The sequence below is a fragment of the Bombina bombina genome, chromosome 4 (assembly GCF_027579735.1).
Source record: "Bombina bombina isolate aBomBom1 chromosome 4, aBomBom1.pri, whole genome shotgun sequence".
NCBI lineage: Eukaryota > Metazoa > Chordata > Amphibia > Anura > Bombinatoridae > Bombina > Bombina bombina.
The window spans coordinates 368285435-368305014 of record NC_069502.1 but is presented as its reverse complement, the minus strand read 5'-3'; the positions used below and the strand labels follow the sequence as shown (position 1 = coordinate 368305014).

At 39.4% G+C, this 19580-nt stretch overlaps 1 protein-coding gene across 1 annotated transcript in view; it reads left to right on the top strand.

Annotated features, from left to right (window-relative positions):
- Positions 1-3523: 3523 nt before the first annotated feature.
- Positions 3524-19580, top strand: part of SLC7A14 (solute carrier family 7 member 14) — a 137480-nt gene continuing 121423 nt past the window's right edge. The window contains 1 exon segment of the mRNA XM_053709033.1: positions 3524-3849. Coding sequence (XP_053565008.1) covers positions 3546-3849 — 304 coding nt within the window. The 5' untranslated portion in view covers positions 3524-3545.

Here is a 19580-nt window from a genome sequence, read left to right as displayed (position 1 = left end):
AATGTTCAAAACTGGGGAATGGGTAATAAAGGAATTATCTTTTTAAACAACATTTTTGGAGTTGACTGTCCCTTTTAAAGGGACAGTATGTTAATTTGTTTTATATAGGCAAAATTAACTAATTGCAACAACAAAAACTACATACTAAATAAATGTTTTAAAAAGTAATTGATTTGCAAAACAACTTGAAAACCTAGGTGAGCACATTTATCTTACCTCCCTTCATTTTGGCAAATTAGGTCTAGCTAAAATGACTTTGCCTTTTGCTCTAAGCAAACTCATTTTATGTAATAAAACTGTTTCAGGCAATATGTAGCATTCTGCATCATACCTAGGTTGTGAAATATGACTTTCGATTTCTCTAGGGAGTGTGCGTTTACACATAAAAAATCCATTACTCCCCCATGTGAATCCCCTTGCTCAAAGCCTCAATCAACATTCCTCCCATTATGACCTCCTATAAGACCCTCCTAAACACAAGTACTATGACCCCTATCACCCAAGGGTGAAAATAAAGGCTTACCCTCATAGCCAAGGCACACTTAGGGAAGTGATAAAGGGAAATAGTTATTTTGTGATTTACATGTGTAGTATATATCACCAATTAACAGTAAACACATTGAGGTTTTATATAAAAAGTTTAGTTATATGTAATGAAAAAGCTTTGCAATATACTTTAATTTATTATTTCCCCTTTTCAGTAATTTAGCTCTGAATATTGTGGGTTTTCTAATCCTCAGTATGTGAAATGCACCCTACTTACTGCTCAATGCTAACCCTGCTACATACTTTTCCCTAATTGTAATCTGTAGACTTAACCTCATTTTGGCTCCTCCAAATAAGGCAAATGGTGGGTGAAAATCAAATGTCACAACCTATGTATTCTATTTTTTTAAACAGCCCTGGTTAGCTATGCAATTAACCAATCAGGATTGTGGAGGGAGGGCTCAATTTTGAAATGTATTTCAGTTGGACCTCCTTGTTCTGCACAATGTGAGGAGATGTAATAAAATATGATGAAGACAGATGACCACCATTAGCACTGTGTATACTTCCAAAGTTGCATTATTTTGTTTTTGTTATAGAACAGAGTTGACAACCTGCAATCATTCCATCCATTTTATATTGTTCTCCACAATCCCATCCTCTCACTCCTCATTTCATCCTTTGCAACCTATTGGGCTTCATCTAAACTGCAGACGGATGGCTTGTCAAATCCTCTTGGATTCATTTGTCAGGGATGATTAACTCCAGTAGTGGCTGGGAAGAAGCTTTCTTAAAGGGACAGTATACACCAATTTCCATATAACAGCATGTAACAGACACAATTATAAAGAATAAAATGCACAGATACTGATATAAAAATCCAGTATAAAACCGTTTAAAAACTTACTTATAAGCTCCCAGTTTAGCTCTGTTAAAAAGGTAGCTAGAACACCCACTTTAAGTGAGAAATAACAGACACCCCCTACCCCTACCCCTACATATGAAAATACTCTTTACACAAACAGGAGCAAGCTGGAGGAGGTATACCTCAGTATTCTCCTAAAACTTTGGGGCTTGGTTCGGAGTCTGAAAATCAGAGCAATGTTCTTTAAAAATAATCAAAACTTTACTTTTTTTTTTTTTAAACTGTATGGGCTATATAAATGGATCATCTGCAAAACATTTATGCAAAGAAAAAATGAGTGTATAATGTCCCTTTAAGACTGCTGCTTCTTGACTTGCTGTTGCAGGTTTGCACCTACACCACAAGGGCTCCCAAGCTGAAGCATTTTAAATGAAACTCAGTCTCTGTAACATAATAACAGTAGATGAGGTTGAAAAAAGACAGAAGTCTATTGAGTTCAACCTATACAAATCTTAATGTATCTACAATAAAAGCTTCAGTTGATCTTAAATTAATCCCAATTAAAAGGTGACCAATTTAACACCAGCAATCATATCCCTGAATTCTGTTTCTAGTGAAAAATGTATCTAAACCATTTTGTAATGTATCTAAAGTATTGGCATTTACTACCTCCTTAGGTAATGAGTTCCACGCCTGGTCACAAAAAATTTCTTGGAATAAACAGAGCTTCCACCATCTCTGTATATGGGCCTTAAATTATATTTAATATAATATTTATATTAATATATTTATATTAATATTTATATAAAGTAATCACGCTACCTCTCAAGCCCCTTATTTCTAGAGCAAACAGACCCAGTTGGCTAACCTCTCCTCATAGCTTAAAATCTTCATTCCCCTTATTAGATTTGTGGCCCTTCTCTGAATTTGTTTTAAGTCTGCAATGTCTTTTTTAGAGAAGTTTCCAGAACTTTACTCCATACATTAGAAGCCGCTGTCCTGCATTGTGCACCCACCTTTAGCTTGATATCTATAAGTACTCCCAAATCTCTTTCCTGCTCTGTTTTGTTAAGTCTAGTCCCATTTACCTGCACATTGTTCTAATTTTTATAAATACACTTTTAAATCAATTGCCTCTTGCCCTGACCTAATGGCCTTACACAACTTTGAATCATCTGCAAAAATAGAGATGTTGCTATTCTCATTATATATTTCTTGTCCATTCTCATCATATCTCTTTGTAATCACTGTATTTAATTCTGTGTTGGTGTATATATATATGTAAACTCCCATTAGAAAAAGGCACTCGCTGGTCTTCATAAAATATAACATTTATTTCAATTCATCAATAAAAAGATTCGGTGAAAATGTTATATTTTCTGAAGACAAGCGAGTGCCTTTTTCTGATGGGAGTTTGGATTTATTCGTAAAGTGCACCCTGGCAGCTGAAACACATTGTAAGACTGTGCTTATGCTTCCTTGGGGATCTGTTTATATATATATATATATATATATATATATATATATATATATATATATATATATATATATATATATATATATATATGTGTGACACACTCATAAATAATTACCCATTTCATGTTGGTTAATATAGAATTATGGATTAATATGAGATTAGTTCATTTTCTTAAATTTGGTTACTGGCCTTATCCTTATAAAATCATATATAAAAAGATTAGGAATTTTGTTTTGAGTAGGTTTAGACTTTTTCTGGCTTATACAAATATATTTAGTTTCATTTTATTATATATATATATCAATTTCAATAAGAAGTGAAAGAATATGAATAGAAAATCTTTATTGTTTTTTTTTTTAAAAACCCCCAAAGAAACGTTCACCTTGGTTCTTCTTGCCTGTAAAGCCTATAATGATGTGCACAACATACAGCAATACACTGGTCTAATAAAATATTACTCTCTCTCTTTCTCTTTTCTTTCTGTTGCTACCACTATCTCCTCCCTCCCATCTCTCTTTCTCTCTTCCCCCTATATCTCTCTCATTCACAGATGATTAAATATCCAGATCTCCGAGGACAAATCTATGTTTTATCATGTGGTTTACCAGCCATTTACAGCTGAAGCAGAACTGAAGCCGAATGCTAAAGAGCCTGTGGTGAGCTGTGTTGTGTGCTCCTAGCGTTTTCTCCCTGATTTATCAAGACAAAAGTGCAATCATGAGTGGTGTTTTATCATATTTGGACCCAAGAAGGATTCCATGGGGCGCAACATTGCATGCGATTAATGCAAGGATTTTACGCACGAAACCTGTGGAGTCAATGTTGGAGGGGACTGGTGGAACGACTGCACATGGAACCAAGCTTGCCCGGGTACTTACCACAGTGGATCTGGTATCACTCGGAGTGGGAAGCTGTGTTGGAACGGGAATGTATGTAGTATCTGGACTAGTAGCTAAAGAAATGGCAGGACCTGGAGTTATTGTTTCCTTTATTATTGCAGCGGTGGCGTCAATTTTGTCTGGTCAGTACACACACTTTTTAAGTTTCTTGAATGTAGTTGTTTTTTTTTTTTTTATTTCAATCCTAACACGTTTGTATGAAAAAATACTTTAAAGCTAATTACATGGACTACAATCTTTCTACAAGGGTTTGGTACTTACTGTCAGAACTGAATTATAAGTGCCACTAGGTACAGATTAAAGGGACACTAAACCCAAATGTTGCTATCTTTATTTTATTTATTTCATTTTTGGTTCAGCTCCTTGGTTGCGCTTATTGATTGGTGGATAAATGTATTCTGCAAGCAATAACCAGGGCGCTGAACAAAAAAAGAACCGACTTCTTAGCTTAGATGCCTGCTTTTTCAAATAAAGATAGCAAGAGAACAAAGAAAAATTGATAATAGGAGTAAATTAGAAAGTTGCTTAAAATTGCATGCTCTATCTGAACCATGAAAGAAAACATTTGGGTTTAGTATCTCTTTAAGTAGACAGTCTCTGACTTTCAACTAACTAATCAAAAGAAAGGATTTGAACGGGTGCTAAAAAAAGCTAAGGTAGTTTTCTATTTTTTCATCTAAAAAGCGGATATGTGGGTGTGTTGGTCCCAAGAGTATAAGTGGGATGTCTCAATGGCTTTAGGGGTGTGTGAATATATCAAATTATATATAGGCAGAATAGTGTTATGAGGTTGGAGGTTCTTAGTTCATATATAGATATATATGGTTTGTGAATCAATCGATGTCTCAATGTGATTATAATCTAATCAGTGAAATATTCTTAGTTCATAAAAAAAGATATATAGGGCAAGATTACATATGCGGCATCGCCCGCAAAATCCTTTTTTTACGTGGTTTTGGTATCACATATACAGCGCCGCATATTAATGCTGTGCGTAGATTTCACCAGTCGCCCATAATTTTTATTCCCATAAGCTAACATAGAACCGTGTTGCAAATCGGTATCACATATTAAGCGCAAGGATTTACGTGGCGAAAATTGTGAAATTTTACTCTATTTTCACCTTGCTACACACATGGGCAGGCGCAGCAAGACTTGCACTTAGTATGTGAGCACCGTAACCCCTCTGAAAATAGTAACTAACGCATGCCCAATATCTATCTACCTCCTAAAAATGACTAACACCCAACGCATGCGCAATATCTGTCTACCTGTCAAGCATCATCCCCCCACCGCAATAACTAATAAACTATATTAACCCCTAATCCGCCAACCCCCACATCTAAGTAACCTATTAACCCTTAAACCGCCATCCCCCACCAACGCAATAAACTTAATTAACCTATTGACCCCTAATCCGCCAAACCCACACAACGCAAATAACTAATTATATTATTCAGCCCCCTAACCTAACACCCCCTAACCTAACACCTCCTAAATTAACCCCAATTACCAAAATTAAAAAATACTAAATTACAAACAATTAAAATAAAAAAGCTAACATTACTTAAAAATAAAAAAACTAAGTTTAAATTAATCTAAGATTACAAAAAATAAAAAATTCTGACATTACTTAAAATAATAAACCAAATTATCAAAAATAAAAAAATTAAACCTTATTCCTATGCACAAGCTGTTTGTAAATAATTTCAGTGAGAATTTCTTTTTATTTGATCGCATTTGGCGGTGAAATGGTAGCATGAAATATACTAAAATTGGCCTAGATCAATACAACGGGTGACCGCATGAAGAAGACTTTGGCAACAGAAGATCCGAAGATAAGAAGATGGATGAAGATAGAAGACTACCACCGAGATGAAGATAGAAGACTGCTGCCGGGATGAAGATGGACCAATGGCAGGACGAGGATGGACCTCCGCCAGAATGAAGATGGAGCGCTGATGCCACGTGATTCTTCTTTGGTGAGTACAATCTTTGGGGTTTAGTGGTAGGATTTTATTGGGTGGGATTTTTTTTTTTTTTGACAAATATGAAAACTTTACTTGTACAGAGTATGTGATATCTCTATGTCTCTTATCTACTGCAAATAGATGACTTCTTCATATGTGTCTAATGAGAGGAAATAAAGAAGAGAGCAGAAAGAGGAGAGAGAAAGAAAGAGAGAGAAGAGAAAAAAGGAAAAAGGAAAGGAACTTTTGAAAGTTGATAGAAAAGAAATAATAAGTTTTATTGCAGAACACCATACCCTGAGGCAAGAAACCTTAACTAATGCGTCAGTGCCATCTCCGTTGACGAAGTAGCAACAAAGGGATCTACTACAGCAAGCCAGCCATTGTAGAACAGACTATATAGGGTATGAGGGAGATTATGGAAGTGGGCGTTGGGGAAAGGTAGATTCTACGTCATGGTAGGAGGGTCAGTCTTTTGTCTAGTTAACAGGTCCTCCCATAAAAATTTGATGTCAGCGAAAAGGTTCAGTTTCTTCTTCTTAAAATAAACATATTCTTCCAGTGTCAGGATGTCTGTAACTCTATTAACCCATTCCTCATGTGTTGGTGTGTGTTGTGTTTTCCAGTGCCGAGCTATAAGGATTTTGGCACCATTAATTCCCATTTGTAATAGTCTAAGCCTTAGTTGGCAGGGGAATGGAGGGAGGTCATTAAGTAGGGCCGTGCTTGGGGTCAGTGTAAACTCGTCCGTCAATAGCTGTCGATAAAAGGATTCAATCTTATGCCAAAAAGGCTTAATCCTCTCGCACTCCCACCACATGTGAAGGTAATGTCCTTTTGATGTACATCCCCTCCAACAATTACTGTTTGCTCCTGGGTAAATTGAGTGGATTCGAGAGGGAGTCAGGTACCACCTCATCATAACCTTGAAGTTTAGTTCAAGGAATTGAGGGGATCCCGAAGACCTCCTTGTATTACGAAAAATCCAGGACCAGTCCTCTCCTGTTAGGACTATGCCCAGCTCTTCCTGCCACCTCGTTGTATATGTGGGGAGTGTGTGTGTGTGTTCTGACTGAAGGGTCCGTCTAGAGAGGGATAGTGTGTGTCGTAGTGTATCCTTACTTGTGCATAAGTTTTCGAATGGTGTCAACACCCTGAGGTAGTCTGCTTGAAACGGGGATGTGTGTATAAAATGGGCAAGTTGAGAGTGTTTCAACCAGGTGGAATATCTCCCGCCTGCCACTAGTTTCAGGTCCTCTCTATCTGCCAGTTTCCCTGCTCGTGTAAACTCTTTTAGTGGCAATGTATACCCCCACTCCCCCAACCTCTGGAGACCGCTATCTAAACCACCTATCATCTCAGCGTTCATAGGAATGGGAAAAAGGGGTGAGCGGGTTCCCGTGATGTGTGGTCGCTGGATCTTGATGGTTTCCCAAGTGTCAAACACATGTTTATGTATCGCCAGTGCGCTACATTGGGGCGGTCTGAGGGATCTCGGGACCCAGCATAGTGCGCCTACCGATGGGACTCTGAGTATGTGCGAGTCTAGAGACACCCACGCCTTCGTGTCTCCTGCCCTATGCCAATCCAGTATTCTTTGCAATGTTATAGCATTGTAATATGTTGTTAAGTTGGGTACTCCCAATCCCCCGTGTATTGTCGCCCTGTACATGGAGTCCCTGTTGATCCTGGGTTTAGTTTTTCCCCAAATAAATTAATTGATCTGCCTTTGAAGTTGGGAAAGGAACCACTTCGGGAGGGGTATGGGGGCTGCTTGGAGAATATATAAGATTCTAGGCAGTGTGGTCATTTTGATGCATTGGGTACGTCCCCACCAAGAGATGGGTTTTAGGGCCCAGGTGTGTAGGTCATGTCTTGTTGCATTTAGAAGTTTAGTGTAGTTCTCAGTAAATAACAGTGGGAGGGTAGGGGTTAGATAAATTCCTAGGTATTTGATTGATTTGTTTCTGGGTATCATTGGGCATATGTTCGATAGTGTTCGGAAGTCTGACGGTGTCATGGAGATATTTAGAATTTCCGATTTCTGGGTGTTTACTGAGAAATTCGAGAACTGGCCAAAAGTGTTTATCTCGTCTAAAATTATGGGTATGGTGTGAAGTGGATCTGTGACTGTAAATAAAACGTCGTCAGCATATAATGCTATCTTAAAGTCGTGTGGGCCTATCTCAATACCTTTCACCTTTTGATTTTGTCTAATGTGAGCCGCGAAGACTTCCATAGTGAGGATAAAGAGTATTGGTGACAATGGGCATCCCTGTCGTGTACCATTCTGTATTCTAAAGTGATTAGATAACATCCCATTTGCCTTGACCTTTGCTGTGGGATTCATATAGAGGCTAAAAATGCGCGTGATTGTGGGTGGGCCGAACCCCATTGCTTTTAAAGTTTCTCTTAAGAACCCCCAACTTATCCGATCGAACGCCTTCTCCGCGTCGGTAGTCAGGAGGGCAGCTGGTATTTTATTATGTTTAACGTAGGAAATGAGAGTTATCGCTCTAATGGTGTTATCCCGTGCCTCCCTCCCTGGGACAAATCCCACCTGATCAGTATGAACTAGGGTCTGTAATACGGAGTTGATTCTTTTGGCCAAGATTTTTCCCAGGATTTTAATGTCCGTATTCAATAAGGATATTGGTCTGTAGCTGCTGGGGTCGGAGAGGTTTTTTTGGGGTTTGGGTATGACCGAGATATGGGCTGTCAGCATCTCTTGGGTGAGTGAACCCTCTTCCTCCAGTGTGTGGAAAAGCTTAAGTAAGTGTGGGGCCAGAACTTCCTTAAATGATTTATAATAGGCGTTAGTGAAACCATCTGGGCCTGGGCTTTTGCCTGATGGCAGGTCTTTTATAGCTATAAGAATCTCTGATAGGCTGATGGGGTTGTCTAATGTTGCCCGCTGATCTGGCTGTAACTTGGGAAGGTTGGCTTCTTTTATGTAATTCCGCAAACCCTCTTGGTGTTCGGGTGTTTCATTCCGTTCTAAATTATATAGTCTGGAATAGTAATCCCTAAAGTGATTAGCAATTCCCTCACTATCTATGATGTCTGTGTTTTCTGGGGTGGTTAATTTATGTATTTGTGATTTTAATGCTTGGGCTTTTAACGCTCTGGCTAACAGCGAGCCGGCTCTATTGCCTTCGAAGAAATAGAGTTTTCTAAGCATAATTGCCCTTCTCTGTGCTTCCTTCGTTAAAATCTTATTAAGTTCTTGTCTAGTCTCAGTTATTTGTAGGAGGAGGGTGTTGTCTGTCGGTGAGTTTTTATGTGTCAGTTCCAAGTGGTTTAGTTGTGTGGTCAGTCTGTCCATTGTTTGATTATAAGTCTTCTTTCTGTGGGCTGTATGTTTAATGCACTCCCCTCTGATCACCGCTTTATGGGCCTCCCACACTGTGTGTGGTGAAATATTTGATGATGTATTTAATAGGAAGTATTCTTTTATGGATTTCGCTATCTCATCGGTGGTGTGTGGTTGGTGTAACAGAGATTCATCCATTCTCCAGATAAATGGTGTTATGGGGTGGTTTGGCCATTGTAATTGTGTACACACCCGTGAATGGTCCGACCAAGAGGTCGGTTGGATATCTGAATCCCGCAGCAAGGAGAAATGATTTCTATCTAACAGGATATAGTCTATTCTGGTATATGCTGCCCAGGGGTATGAGTAGAAGGTGTAATTTCGTTGGGTTGGGTGCCTTATCCTCCATGTGTCTAGTAGGCCTAAATATGCGAGGCATTTAAATACAGAGTTAGGGGGTCTTGTTTGGGCGTTAGGTCTGTTAGAGGAAGAGTCCAGGGAAGGGTCTAGTGTGACATTAAGGTCTCCCCCTAGTATAAGTGTACCTATTTTGTGTTCAGTGATTAGGTTTTGTAGGGATTGGAAGAATTGGGCTCTTCTGCTGTTGGGGGCATATACGTTGACTAAAGTCACCGGTCTATGAAACAGGAGACCTATTAGAATGAGTATTCTGCCTTCTGTGTCTGTCACCTTTCTCTGGAGTTGGAATTGGAGGTTCTTGTGCAATAGCGTGCATACACCATTTTTTTTAACTACTCCTGAGCTATAGTACCCCAGTGTGTAATCTTTCGAACAAAATTTAGGTTCCTTATCTCTAACAAAGTGTGTTTCCTGTAAGAAAACAATTGAATTTTTTTGGCTAGCTAAACTTCGTAAGGCTATCGCTCTCTTTGTGGGTGAATTAAGACCCTTTGTGTTCTGTGATATTATATTTATTACGGGGGTAGCCATTTGTATGTGTGTTTAGTTAGAATTTGCTGTAGTCTTACCCTCCTTAGTCCAGTCGATGGTCGGAGTTGGAATTTCCTGTCTAAAGGGAGGGAGCATGCTAAGTAAAGAGCGTTAGTAGGGTAGTCCGGTTTCTGCCTTCCAGGGCTGGTGGCTGCTAGAGTAATAAAAGGAGCATTGGTTTCTGAGCTGCAATAGATAAATAACAGGTATAAACATAACAACAAAGCAATAAACGTACAACAATAACTTTTCAAACAATAAACTGTATGATGCTTTCGCATCCTTCTAGAGGTGAGTCTTAGGAAGGGAAGGGAGGGGAGAAGAGAAACGTGTATTCCCAGCGGATAATAGAGTAAGCAAGGAATAGAATCTAGTTACTGGCGGGGGTGTGAGGCAGCATACATGCCTGTCCACATGTACAGCTACTTGAGTGGTTAATGTATCAAGATAGGGAGGGGGAGATTAAGATAGTATAAAAGAGGGAGGAGTGGAGAGAGGTAGGGGGACTCTAAACAAGAGGGCCCTCTAAGGGGGTTCAGCATTGACTGTGTCCATGATGCAATCTAATTCGACAAGAGATTCGGGTTTATAACCCGTTGCAGTCTCTGGTAATTTAATGTCCCAAAATTGTGCCATGCAACCTTCTTCAAGGTGGTTCAATGTCTGTGTCTCTAGCCTGTGATGAGGTTGGGGTAGTGTTTCTTTTCTTTTTGGGCATAGTAGACCATTCGGATTGTTGGTTGTTGTTTGCGAGCTTCCTTTGTGTCGGTTTGTCTACCATTAAATCTTTAATAGAAGGCAGAGAGGGTTGTGGGATGCCTAGTTGTAGACAGAATGATTCCAGGTCTTCTGGGTCTTTATATATAAAAGTCTTATCATTTTTGACGACTCTGATGGAGAATGGGAAACCCCATCTGTATGGGATATCCAGGTCTGTCAGATGTAATGTCAGATATCTTGCCTCTTTCCTTTTTGCAAGGGTGAGGGGACTGAGGTCTGCAAAAATCTGGAGGGAGTCTTCGCCAAACCTAATGGGGGATTTCTTTCTTGCTGCCATTAGGATTGCTTCTTTGTCTGTAAATTTGTGGCAGCAAAGGATTATGTCCCTAGGTGGTGCTGATGGCGATGGTCTGGCTCTGAGAGCGCGATGCGCTCTGTCTAAGAGTATGGTATCTTCTCTTTCTGGTCCCAGCAGGAACTTAAATAAATTTTGTAAGTAGGACGGTATCTGTGGCGGTAATATTTGCTCAGGTACTCCCCTGATTCTCAAATTCTGTCGTCTCCCCCTATTATCTAGGTCTTCTACTTGGGATTGAAGCTGTAATATAGTGGAGTTCTGCTGTTGTAGGGTTATGGCCATGTCGTCAGAAGTTTTAGCACTTTCGTCTGCCTGTTCTTCCAGATGGAGAACCCTGTGGCCTAGGGCGTTTATGTCTTTTTTAACATCTGCCAAGCCATCCTTTATAAGTTTGCTGACTTGGGTCATAAAAGAGTTCAGGTCCTCTTTCGTGGGCAGTGAGCGCAAATCTGCTCTGGTGATGGGGGTTGGGTCTGCGGGGTAGTCTGTAGAGTCCATGCTATCTGTCTGTGAGGCTTCAATTATAGCCTGGGACCCACTCTCAAATGTTTTAAAGAAGGAGTTTAGTTTCCCGCCGCCTGAGGCAGTTTGTTTCTGTATTTTATCGGGTTTTTGTTTTCTGGCTGCCATAGCTAGATAATGTGTGGCGGTCAAAACTGATTATCTGGAGAGCTCTTTCTGTGAGCCCAAGTGTGTATTCCCCTTATTTTAACTGTTGATATGAAGGCACTTAGTGGCTGTTATGTAGCAACAGTCGATAGAAAGTCTTTATCAGCCAATCCTTTTATTTTATAAAAAGTAGCTCTGTTGCTGTATTCCCCTTTGTGTCTTGGCCCCAGCTTGGTTTAAGTGTTGGTTTAAGTGTTCGTTTTCCACTGGCCCCCTATTAAGCCCTTAGGCACACTAACCTTGTACACAGCGGATCAGGTAGTTACCGCTCCGGGTCTTGGGTGACTTGAATCTGTGCACCGTCTCCTTCTCTGCGTATGGTAGGCCTAGCAGTCCGTAGTAGTGATACGGTCACTCACGCTGCGTGATCCGTTAGCGAATTCTGGCTCTTAATGGTGCCATGGCCTGTCGATGTCCGGTTTCATTCGAGCACAGAGGATGGCTGTTAGGTTGGTGGGACCCCAGTTAGGAGCTGCGTATGTGGTTCCGTTCCTCTGCACCAGGCCTCTGATGCGGGCTCATCTAATTCCTGCTCCCCCGGTAGTTCTAATCGGCACCCACTGCTCTCCAATCTCTCCTCAGATGTTAGTTTTAGTGATATGCTTTGAGTCTTAGCATTTTATAACGTTTTTCTCCCCTTATCTTGTAGCTTTCAGTGGACAGAATCGGAGCTTCAGATTTATGCGGCCATGCTCTTTCTCGGCCGGCTCCGCCCCCCCGGGTGGGATTTTTTTTAAAGAATAGGGCTTGTTTTTTTTGTTTTGTTTTTTAATTTTTTAAGCAGCAAAATAGCTAAATGCCCTTCTAAGGGCAATGCCCAGCCAAATGCCCTTGTCAGTGCAATTTTTAGAGTAGGTTTTTTTTTTACGGGGGATTACTTCTGGAATGTTGTAATGCTTTTTTTTTTGTTTTGTTTTAAAAAGAGCTTACTCATTTTAGGGCAATGCCCTACAAAAAAAGCCCTTTTAATGGCTATTGCTAAACTAGAGTTTAGTGTTAGTATAAGTTTTTTTATTTTAGAGTTGTTTTTTTTTAAGTGGGGCTTGAGTATTATAATAGGCATTACTGGGGGGGTTTAGAATTTTTTTTTTTTTTTAAATGGTAGGTTTTTTATTTTTTTCAGATATGTTTAGTTATTTTTGGGTAACCTAGGGGCTGTTAGGTTAGGGGGGATAGCTGGGGTTTAAATGTTAGTTGGTGGATTGTGGTGTTTTTTCCCCACTTTTCTCTCTCAATTGAAGTCTATGTGGGAGTACGTTAACACGGTCGCAATATTCTAAGTTCTTCTCTTTGCGCGCATCAGGTTAACGCGGGAGTGAAAAACTTTTACTTTCAACTTGTAATTAGCGCTGTCCGATGTACGCAAAGAGCAGAGGTCTAGCAGAGTTAGAGTGCAGGAGGGAGTGGTAATTAACGCTCCACTCGTAATCTAGCCCTTAAAGGGACACTATACCCAAACATTTTCTTTCAAGATTAAGATAGAGAATACAATTTTAAACAACATTCCAATTTACGTCTATTACCTAATTTGCTTCATTCTTTAGATATACTTTAATGAAGAAATAGCAATTCGCATGGGTGAACCAATCACAGGAGGCATCTATGTGCAGCTACCAATCAGCAGCAAAGAATATCAAGAGAATGAAGCAAATTAGATAATAGAAGTAAATTAGAAAGTTGTTTATAATGCTCTTTCTAAATCATGAAAGAAAAAATTTGGGTTTCATGTCCCTTTAATTGGCACACCACCCAGCTGATTTATGGCTGAACAATTGGCTATTAGCTAATTTTATATTTAAATCACCTAGAATACCAGTTTTGCGCTAAACAGGGTGCGAAACAAACGCAACAAAAGTTGTGTTATTTCACCCCCCATAGCGCTGTCATTACGAGTTACTGAAAATCCTGCTTGTGCGTGCGATATGGTGGCGATAAGCTCCATACCGCACAAAAGCCAAGGGCTTCTTTGACGTGCTCATGCACACTTTCCTCCATAGACATCAATAGGGAGTGTTAGAAAAAAAAAAACACCTGAAGTGGGGAATGGCGATCGCCGTAACCCCATTGATGTCTATGGGGAAAAATAAGTTACATTTAAACCCCCTAACATAAACTCCAAGTCTAAACACCCCTAATCCGCCGCCCTGACATCACCAACACATAAATAAAGTTATTAACGCCATATCTGCCGCCCCCAACATCGCCAAGGCTAAATAAAGTTATTAACCCCTAATCTGCCACTCCCAACATCACCGCCACTATAATAAAGTTATTAACCCCTATTCTCTGCGCTCCCCGACATAACCACCACTATAATAAAGTTATTAACCCCTAATCTGCCGCCCCGACATCGCCACCACTAATAAAAGCTATTAACCCCTATTCTGCCGCCCCCTAGCCACTGCAACTAAAGTTATTAACCCCTAAACCTCTGGCCTCCCACATCTCCGCTACTAAATAAACCTATTATCCCCTAAACCACTTGCCCCCCCCACACCGCAAAACACTAAATTAAACTATTAACCCCTAAACCTAACACCCCCTAACTTTAAATTAAAATTGCATTATAACTCTAAATAAATAAAAACTTACCTGTGAAATAAAAATAAACCTAACATTAAAATATAAATTAACCTAACTTTACTATTCTAATAAAATAAAAAAAACTATTAATTAAAATATCTAAATTACAAATTTAAAAAACCTAACACTACGAAAAAAAAATTAAAAATCTAAATTACAACTAAAAAAAATAAATCCTACGAAAAATTTGAAAAATCTAACGGCTAGATTACGAGTTGTGCGTTAGGGTAAAAAAGCAGCGTTAAGAGGTCCTAACGCTGTTTTTTTACGCCCGCTGGTATTACGAGTCTTGAAGGTTTAGGGTCACCGCACACTTCTTTGGCCTTAACGCAAAACGACTTACGTAAACTTTGTAAAGTCTTTTTTCTATGGGACTTCCATAGCGCTGATATTACAAGTCTGTCCTGGGAGGCCAAAAAGTGAGCAGTACAGCCTACCCCGTCAAAAGTCCTAACACATTTAAAAGTCAGTAGTTAAGAGTTTTATGGTACAACGCCGTACCATAAAACTCATAACTAAAGTGCTAAAAAGTACACTAACACCCATAAACTACCTATTAACCCCTAAACCGAGGCCCTCCTGCATCACAAACACTAAAATAAAAATTTTAACCCCTAATCTGACGCTCCGGACACCGCCGCCACCTACATTATATTTATGAACCCCTAATCTTCTGCCCCCAACATCGCCGCCACCTACATTATATTTATTAACCCCTAATCTACCGCCCCAATGTCACCGCCACCTACCTACACTTATTAACCCCAAATCTGCCGCCCCCAACGTCGCCGCCATTATAATAAACATATTAACCCCTAAACCGCTGCACTCCCGCCTCGCAAACATTAGTTAAATATTATTAACCCCTAATCTGCCGTCCCTAACATCCCCGCCACCTACCTACATTTATTAACCCCTAATCTGCCGCCCCCAACGTCGCTGCCACTATATTAAAGTTATTAACCCCTAAACCTAAGTCTAACCCTAAACCTAACACCCACTAACTTAAATATAATTTAAATAAATCGAAATAAATATTCCTATCATTAACTAAATTATTCCTATTTAAAACTAAATACTTACCTATAAAATGAACCCTAAACTAGCTACAATATAACTAATAGTTACATTGTAACTAGCTTAGGATTTATTTTTATTTTACAGGCAAGTTTGTATTTATTTTAACTAGGTAGAATAGTTATTAAATAGTTATTAACTATTTAATAACTAACTAGCTAAAATAAATACAAATTTACCTGTAAAATAAAACCTAACCTAGGTTACAATAACACCTAACACTACACTATAATTAAATAAATTAACTAAATTAAATACATTTACCTAAATTAAATTAGCTAAAGTACAAAACCCCCCCACTAAATTACAGAAAATAATAAACAAATTACAGATATTTAAACTAATTATACCTAATCTAATAGCCCTAATAAAATAAAAAAAGCCTCCCCCTCAAAATAAAAACAAAACCCTAGCCTAAACTAAACTACCAATAGCCCTTAAAAGGGACTTTTGAGGGGCATTGCCCCAAAGTAATCAGCTCTTTTACCTGTAAAAAAAAATACAACCAACCCCCCCAACAGTAAAACCCACCACCCACACAACCAACCCCCCAAATAAAATACTATCTAAAAAAAACCTATGCTCCCCATTGCCCTGAAAATGGCATTTGGATGGGCATTGCCCTTAAAAGGGCAGTTAGCTCTTTTGCCGCCCAAACCCTAATCTAAAAAATAAAACCCACCCAATACACCCTTAAAAAAACCTAACACTGATATATCCTAACACATCAGAAAGAGATATATCCTAACACATCAGATAGATGCTGGAGAGGGTGTGGGGAGCGGGTTCCATGTTACATATCTGGTGGGATTGCCCCTTGTTGGAGGGGTTCTGGTCGGAAGTATGGAGCGAGATGCAAACCATACTCGAACTTGAGATACCAAAGAGCCCAGAGACGTTGTTTCATCTCCCATTCAAAATCCGGTAAAGAAAACGTTATTAGTGCTAATGTTGACAAGCGCAAAAAGTCTGATCCCAGCGAGACAGGGAGTGCAGAGGCTATTACAACTTGAAAAGTTTCACTATACGCGGACAGCTAGACTGGACACTTATGAAATGTTGGTCCAGTTGTGGAACAACAAGGATATGCAGAGTGATTGATTTAGAAAAAACACAGTTGAGTTCTTCTGTAGAAATACCGTTTGAGAAGGCGGACCGGATCGGAGGAGTGTCTGATGCACTGTGTGACATCTCCTTCGCATTGTGGCCCCTTCTCCCCCCTTTTTTTTATTTCTTTTGTACCTTCCTCCCTAATCCCTCTCTTTTTCCCTCCTCTTCTCCTACTACTCCCCAGGGATAAAATTACTATTGTTCGGGCTGATGCCCTTGGAGTGTATAGTGGCGTGTGCTGAAACCCCTTTAACGCACTGTAAACCTTTAAAGTATATGCGACAAGTTAACGTTAAATTATGAGATGTTTAATAGTTATTTGTTAAGCTATTGATGAAACTAAGCTCTGTGGCTCCTGTTTGTGATTGTTTTTTATGCTAGTACCATTCTTATTTTCTCTAAGCACACAACGGGACCATCTAAGAAGAAAAAAAATAAAATACATTTTGGAGCTTTGATGTAATGGACTTTTGCTTCAGATATACCTTGACTTCAAACCACTTGAATCTCATCCCTCAGCCAATGAGACTAGTTGAGCTTGCTATGTTTGGACTAGTTTTTATATAAAGTCTAATACCAGACTGTAAGATTTATCCTTCTTTGTTACCTCTTAATGTAAGATGAGAGATATAGTCTATAATCCTTTATTGTATATCATGTGACGCAAATGTATTCTTGTTTATTTTCTAATAAAGCTTCCTTTAAAAATTAAAAAAAATAAAAAAAAATAAAAAAAATAACACTAACCCCCTGAAGATCGACTTACCGGGAGAAGTCTTCATCCAAACCGGGCAGAAGTCTTCATCCAAGCCGGGGCAGAAGTGGTCCTCCAGACGGGCAGAAGTCTTCATCCAAGCCGGGCAGAAGTGGTCCTCCAGACGTGCAGAAGTCTTCATCCAGACGGCATCTTCTATCTTCATCCATCCGGCGCGGAGCGGTTCCATCTTCAAGACATCCGACGCAGAGCATACTCTTCTGGGCGACGACTAAAACAGAATGAAGGTACCTTAAGTAACGTCATCCAAGATGGCCTCCCTTAGATTCCGATTGGCTGATAGAATTCTATCAGCCAATCGGAATTAAGGTAGAAAAATCCTATTGGCTGATGCAATCAGCCAATAGGATTGAAGTTCAATCTTATTGGCTAATCCATAGGATTGGCTGATTCATAGGATTTCAGTAGCTCTCATCCTATTGGCTGTTTTGAACTGCCAATAGGATTTTAGTAGCTCTCCTCCTATTGGCTGAATTTGAATTGAATTTAAAGAATCAAATCAGCCAATAGGAATGCAAGGGACGCCATTTTGAAACGGCTACCTTGCATTCAACGTCAGTGTACGGCGGCGACCGTATGAAGAGGACGCTCCTTGCAGGATGGGATCAGCTTCCAGGATGGCTCCACGCCGCCGGGATGAAGATAGAAGATGACCCCGGAAAGATGAAGACCTTGCCACTTGATGAAGACCTCGCCGCCTGGATAGAGATGGATGTCCGGACTCTAGAAATCGTGATTAGATCTTCTGGGGTTAGTGTTAGGTTTTTTTTTTTGTTTTTTTTTGGGTGTTTACACTTACAAATAAAACATTGCCCTTAAAAAGGCATTCAGCTCTTTTGCATTGCCCTTAAAAGGGCATTTAGCTCTTTTTCAAATTGCCCATCCCTAATGTAAAAAAAAACTAACACTAACCCCAGAAGATCTACTCACTGGTTTCTGAAGTCCGGACATCCATCTCCACCCAGGCGGCGAGGTCCTTACCCGGGCAGTGAGGGTCTTCATCCATCCCGGGGCATCTTCTATCTTCATCCTGGCGCACGGAGTGGAGCCATCCTGGAAGCTGATCCCATCCTTCGCGGAGCGTCCTCTTCATAAGGTCGCCACCCATACAGTGGAAGTTGAATGCAAGGTAGCCGTTTCAAAATGGCGTCCCTTGCATTCCTATTGGCTGATTTGATTCTTCAAATTCAAATCAGCCAATAGGTAGCGTAGGTTTTTTTAGAGTTAGGTTTCTTATTTTGGGGGGTTTGTTGGGTGGTGGGTTTTACTGTTTGGGAGGACTTTGTATTTTTTTACAGGTAAAAGAGCTGATTTCTTTAGGGGCAATGCCCTACAAAAAGGCCCTTTTAAGGGCTATTGGTAGTTTATTGTAGCTAGGGGGGTGTTTTTATTTTGGGGGGGGCTTTTTATTTTTATAGGGCTATTAGATTAGGTGTACATTGTGTTTTATTTTTTAGAATTTCGTTTATTTTTTGTAATCTTAGTGTTTTTTATTTTTTGTGATTTTAGTGTTTAGTATTTTTGGTAAACTTAGATTTTTTAATTTTTTCGTAGAATTTTAAAATTTGTAATTTAGTATTTTTAATTGGTATTTTTTTTTAATTTTATTAGAATAGTAAGGTTAGGTTAATTTATAGTTTAATGTTAGGTTTATTTTTATTTTTACAAATAAGTTTTATTTATTAAATAGAGTTATATTGCAATTTTAATTTAAAGTTAGTGGGGTTTAGGTTTAGGTGTTAATATTTAATTTAGTGTTTTGTGATGTTGGGGGCTGGCGGTTTAAGGGGTTAATGAGCTTTATTTTAGTGTTGGAGATGTGGGAGGCCAGAGGTTTAGGGGGTTAATAACTTTATTTAGTGGCGGCGATGTAGGGGGGAGCAGCAGAATAGGGGTAAATAACTTTTATTAGTGGCGGCGATGTCGGGGCGGCAGATTAGGGGTTAATAACTTTATTATAGTGGCGGCGATGTCGGGGAGCAGCGCAATAGAGGTTAATAATTTTATGATTAAGTGCTCAAGGGAGCACGAAACTAGTCTTTGCCTGCCTTGTACCACGATTTTAATGGATTTTCAATAAAGATTTTTTTCGTTTATTCAGCCTTTCTGTTGCCATCTTGTTGTATGGCTGTATCTTCTTTTGTTGTTGTTAATAATTTTTTTTATAGTGTCAGCCGATGTCAGGTGCGGCAGATTAGGAGTTAATAGGTTAAAATAGTGTTTGTGATGCGGGAGGGGGCGGCGGTTAGTGGTTAATAGGTAGTTTATGGGTGTTAGTGTACTTTATAACATTTAGTTATGAGTTTTGTGAAACATTTTTGTTACAC